This window comes from Lipophrys pholis (assembly GCF_963383615.2).
Source record: "Lipophrys pholis genome assembly, chromosome: 18".
Lineage (NCBI taxonomy): Eukaryota > Metazoa > Chordata > Actinopteri > Blenniiformes > Blenniidae > Lipophrys > Lipophrys pholis.
The window spans coordinates 20,726,488-20,732,487 of record NC_137646.1 but is presented as its reverse complement, the minus strand read 5'-3'; the positions used below and the strand labels follow the sequence as shown (position 1 = coordinate 20,732,487).

Genomic DNA, 6,000 nt, shown 5'->3' with positions numbered 1-6,000 from the left:
ATAATAAATGTTTTTTATAGAACTGTCTGTGTGTGGGTCCACCCTGCATAACCCTGACATTTTATGACTAAAATGAATGACAGCAGATGTTTTTGGTAGAAAAGCAGCGAATGGTGAGGTAATTTGATAAGATAGCGAGAAAATTAAAAGGCAACACAGTGAAATAATCTAAATGTTTCAGGCCTCCAACAGATTCAGATGCCTCAACATTGTTTCTGTGCTGCATTGAAGTAAACCACAAAATTCCCTATAACTTTTTAAAAGGGGCGCAAACAGAATCATCTTTACTATGGGTAACAGTTGACTGGTTGACACGTGTTGTTGAGCAAAAATATCAAAGCATGTGATGCCTCATGTGATGCGAAAGTAAGACTGGTCAAAATAAAACTCTCCTCATGTGGTGTCTACATAACATACATCTTTGAAGTGGGAAAATTAAGTTTGTGAAAAATAAATTCTGCCTCACTGTCCTCCTGAGCCTGGCATTGAGTTTTAACCTCAAATCAGACCATAAGCTGCCATAAGAAATTTACCACATATTTTCAAAGAGAAGGGAATATAAAAATGAAACCTCCCATGAGGGAACTTCCAAACAACTGTCAAGGGAATTTTAGAACCATCTTACAAATGTATACCCTTCATATTGTGTCCAAGCAGTATTTCATGTATATCAAAGTGATGTATGACTGAGCAGTGGGTTGTCTTCCAATGGCAATGTCGGTGGTTCGATTCCTCATCTCACTCTGCTGTTGAGCCAGACACTGAGCTCCACTTTGAGCTGCTTGTCCCTGATACCTGCACTACCTGACAGCCTGGCCTTTAAACCCTCCTCTTACCCATCAGCCCCGAGTTTTCCCTAGAATGTAACCCACTGAGCCCACCTGGAGGAGAATGAAGAAGAGGAGGAGGAAGAGGTATATAAAGAGGAGAAAGGGGGCGCAAGCCTTTCCATGATGCTCATCCTTCTATTGTTGCCTCTGTAGGATTATGTGCCTTGAGTGTGTTTATGTAGAGAGCAGCAGCGAGGCGAGATTAAGGCTGGCAACACACACACACACACACACACACACACACACACACACACACACACACACACACACACACACACACACACACACACACACACACACACACACACACACACACACACACACACACACACACACACACACTGACTGCCAGCCGAGGTGTGAATTTGAGAGGGAGCTCATGAAAGCGCGCGCGGATATAATTGCGCTTTTGATTGCGCACTGTGTGCACGTGCGTGCGTCTGTGCGCGCGGACGTGTGTGAGAGAACAAGTGACTCAGTGCAGAGGGAAACAATGGACCGGACTTGATGATCCATAACCACAACATCACATACACCAGACGCGCCGCGCGCGCACGTTGAACTCAAAAAGAAAGGCAGGAAAATGGGGGAGAGGGGAGGGGAGGGACTGGGGGAGGCGGGGAGTCAGACAGAAACAGTGACGAGAGTCAAGACGGCGTGCTGCTGAACATGGGAGCGCTTATTTGTTTCTGTAAGAGGTTGAAACAGCAGCCAGGTGTTTGGCACGGGCGATGCTGTGCGCGCAGAGGACGCGCGCCAGGCACCACAATGACGCATCCGTTTAAAACGGAGCGGCTTTAGAAAGCAGAGCCAGTCCACATAAATAAAGGCATATAAATAAATAAATCCATCCTATAGCGTCATCCGCAGTGAAGAGCCTCATTCCTCTCTCTCTCTCTCTCTCCTTGCACCACCTTTAGGCTGAGGAACAAGTGTCAAGGCCGCTACAGGCGGATGAAACAGCATCCCGCCATTTCTTTCAAAATAAAACCACATTCACTTTATTGCTCTCAAAGGAAACGCATTTTACTCACAGATGGGGTCGCAGTTACAGCCTCACTGGATCTCGGGGCTGGACACGTAAAATCACAACCACAACTCCAAAACACTGTGCAGTTTGTAACTATGCTCTCTGCTTGTGGCGTGTATTTTCTCTTTAGATTTTGTTGCAAACCAAAATACAATAAATGGCTCACCTTTTCTTCTTATGCTTTTCAAAACTCACAATGTTTTTTTTCTCCCTTCCAGCAAGTTCTTTGACGTTCACATAATTTCTGTTAAGCAAGGCCTTGAATGTGGAATGTGTTGCAATCAGCTCCATCATCAGTGTTATCGGGTTCACTTACAGTCATGTGGCCACCAGCTCCCCTACAAACATCACATTCAATAGATGTCTTTTTTCTCTAATAAGTCTCTCTGTCTTGTCTGTTCCATCTCGTCATGTCTTTTATGTCATTTTCTCAAATTTACATCGGTGATGAGTGAAATCGGACACAAAAAAGTTTTTGTCTTTTCTGTATGAGTCTCTTCATTTATTTGGAAGTCATTCCTAATCTGCACATCGGTGAATAACACTTAGAATTCTCCCCTTTTATAAAGTGGACCATTGCACATAATCATAGTGAAACGGCATCAGATGAAACGAATATGAGCTCACAGGTAGAGAACCAACACTCTGTTTTAATAATAATAATAATAAACCAAAGATCTGTGTTTTATTGTATTTTATCACATGAAGCCAATTTTTGTTTTTGGATCTCCTGCCTGTTTTGTGTGTGTGTGTGTGTGTTTCCTTGTATGTCAGAACAAATGTGCACATTGAAGGAATCCTGGTTGAATGTTTTACTGCTGACCAACAGAAACTTATCAAGCTGGGAACTTTAATAGTTAAAGCCAAGGAGGCGTCAGAAGTGGGTAAATCCACTTTCTTCTTGCACTAATCCACAGTTGCCTTTTATTCATATGAACACATTTTGTTTTTGAATCGTGACATCAGTTGTAGCCATTTATTTGTTTTTAAATGAGTTCTGGACAACAGTGTGAAAACACAGAGAGATTACCCTTTAACTTGGATGTCTGAATAAATTGTCTTAACTGAGATGATAACAATGTTCCCATGGTACACAGGTGAATTAGACTAATCTTCCTGTCAGGTGTGTCAAGACTGGGGTTTAGGTAAATTTGACAGATTTGGCTTGGTTTTGGAGATGTGAGTTATGGAGCAATTTAGGATTTGGCTATTACATTATCTATTAACTATGTTAACTGACTTTGGACCATTTGTTACTATTACTGTTTTGGTTCAGGTCAGCGCACATGGATTCTAAGCAGTTATTCATACTGGGTTATTCCTTTTAGGCCATTTGTGATCCATAATATCCTAAACTATATTTACACTTGCTGTGCTCGAATCCACCGAATTACAGCGCAAACTTGAGGGGTTGAATTAGTGTTACTTGTGGATAAAGTTTTGAGCCATTTAGATGTGTCGCTCGCCTGCCTGGTTTATTTTGAAAGCCTCACGCCCTCCATCCTCCTCCCGCACTGCGCTCCTTGACGCACCTCGCTGAGACGCTGGAGGACAACCGGATAACGCGAACCGAGCAGGGGAACGGGAGCAAAACGCGTCAGTCTGACAGACATAGTCGGGGTGCTATTGTATAACGAGGGCCTTTTTCTGTGAGGAGGAGAGGCCGCTTCCTTTGAGTCCCCCCTGATTCCTCGTCGTTTCTCCGCGGAGGCTGCGCGGAGCTGCGGGGCCGGAGGACCCGCACATGTCGGCGCGGTGAGGCTCCGTTTGTTTCCCCGCCCTGATACGACTGGAGGACGGCAGGAGGAGGAGGCTGCGAGGAGGGGTGTAAACCGCTACAAGAACAACATCACCAGCCTCTGAAGGGAAAGAAAAAAAAAATCACAATAAGCAATTTCAAGCGACCGGAGGAGCATCCGATAAAAGACGAGCCAAAAGGACAACAGTGATGCGGCAGCCGAGGTGGGCCCAGATTGATGATTTCATGATATCATCGTTCACCGCCAGGACCGACCACTGATTTTATTGATAAGGATCCAGAATAAGCTATAAACTGACCCGGAGCAGGCTGCAATTGTTTTTTTGTTTTTGTTTTTGGGAGGCCGTATTTTGATCGCAGTGATTTAATCTTTACATAAGGAGCGGAGCTGTGCGAGCACCTATAGACGTAAATATCCAAATTTAGGCCGATGACTTAGTCCGTGTGTGCGTGCGTGTGTGTGTGTGTGTGACGCCAATACAGCAGCAGCAGCAGCAAGCAGCAGCAGAGAGGCGTGTGTGTGTTTGTGTGTGAGGAGGCGCGCCTGTCTGAGCATCATCTGGGAGCTGTGCTGCTGGCGACTCCTGTGCGGGGATGATACACAAGCGATTCTCCATCTGTGCGTGAACAAGCCAGAAGATTCAGGGATGCTGCTGATGCTGCCGCTGCTGCCATTTCCAGCCCGGCTCTGATAGAGACAGCGAGGCGCGCGGCACAGGACTGGACATCCGGAAGATATCTCCTTCTATCCCTCCCTCCTTCTTCTTCTATCTCTCACCCCGGTTCTTCCTCCTCCTCCCCCCCACCCCCTCCTACCAACCATCTATTCATTCTGATAGATTGATAACCCATCTGTGAATTCAAAAACCCACCAACTCCTCCAACCTCTCCCCCCACCTGCGTCTTTACGCACACGGAAAGACAGCGCGCGGACGCACGCTGCGTCGGCACCAACTCCAGCCATCATGGAGACGACCAAGCTGCCCCCATCCAGCCCGTCCTCACCCACCACCAGCTTCTCGGTGCCATCCGCGGAGAAGGTGGACGGCTTCCCGCGCCGGTCCATGCGCAGAGCCCGGCAAAGGAGGTCCCACAGCTCGTCCCAGTTCCGCTACCAGAGCTCCCAGGTGGAGCTCACCCCGCTGCCCCTGCTCAAAGGTGAGACACTGGTTTACTGTGGCAGTCCGGGTTCAATGTTTAAAGCATTAAGGACTCCACTATCGATATGAACTGTGGAGGCCGCACAAATTCACAGATTTCACATTCTTCACTGCATAAACAACCACATCACTCGACATGATGCACCGATTGATCGCTACTGACTGTGTGATATTGTATTTACTATTGAGAGCTACATATCCTCTTCCCTGTCTTTGACAGAGGTGAGATTAGTGGCTTTGATTTATTGCCCAGATCTGATACACTTTTTGATTATAAGGGGCCTTCTGTTGTTGTATCACTTCAATTATTGACCTAATTTTTCATCTTGGATATCAGGATCTAGTCAAATATCTTCCCAACTGTAAGATGTGAGAAATCAAACCCAAGATCGTTTTATATCCTTTCACTTTAGGAGGAAGATCACTATAGCTTTTAGTTGCGTTTCCAGTGACTTTTAAGTTTAACATTTCAAGTAGTTGCTCATCTTTAATCAAGCATTTTGTGAAAACATTCTAGCTTGTGAGTCAAGTTCAGATGCAATGATTTCCAAGCAGATAAAAATGAACCACATCAACAGCAATGGATTAAACTCATCTTACATGAGTATGTATGAAATTTTGGTTGTGTGATTCTGATGAAAATGTGCACTTAGATAACCACATTGTAGTCTTTGATCCTCGTGAAAACACAAGGCCTTGAAACATCTGTTTGTCTGGATGATGAAGGGTAAAAGGGAGAGGCATCTCTCCATCACTGGGCCTTCTCCCCCCCCCTGACAGGGCGCTGGTGCAGGATGAGACGTGCTTAAGTGCCTTGTTAGACAGTCATCACACAAGGAATACATGGAACAGGAAACATACATACAGAAAATGCAATTATAATACGTTCTTGGTATTAAGCAAGTTCGAGGCGCAATATTTGCAGGTCTGTAGTTTCCCACAGCTTCATTCCCGCTTTGATGTGTACAAGTGTCTGTTTGGATTGAAGTTGTGGGGAGACATGCAAACCACTGACATTGGTTGTCCTGCACAGCTGCTCAACCTGCAGTCCTGTGGAGTGACACTTAGATGTATAGGAAGACACTGTCCTGTCAGGATGAAGTAAAGGAGGAAGGAAAGCTAAACAAATGCACAAATGGTAAAAAGATGAAATGATTGATCTGTTTGTAATGTGAAAGCTTAGCGAGTTCAGTAGTTGATTTACAGTAGTTTACCCCAAGT

The 6,000-nt window shown here is 45.3% G+C and overlaps 1 protein-coding gene across 1 annotated transcript in view; it reads left to right on the top strand.

The window, feature by feature from the left end:
- Positions 1-3,371: 3,371 nt before the first annotated feature.
- Positions 3,372-6,000, top strand: part of ppp2r5b (protein phosphatase 2, regulatory subunit B', beta) — a 39,349-nt gene continuing 36,720 nt past the window's right edge. The window contains exon 1 of the mRNA XM_080486091.1: positions 3,372-4,777. Within this exon, the coding sequence (XP_080342217.1) occupies positions 4,585-4,777 (193 nt within the window). The 5' untranslated portion in view covers positions 3,372-4,584. The remainder of the gene's footprint in view (positions 4,778-6,000) is intronic.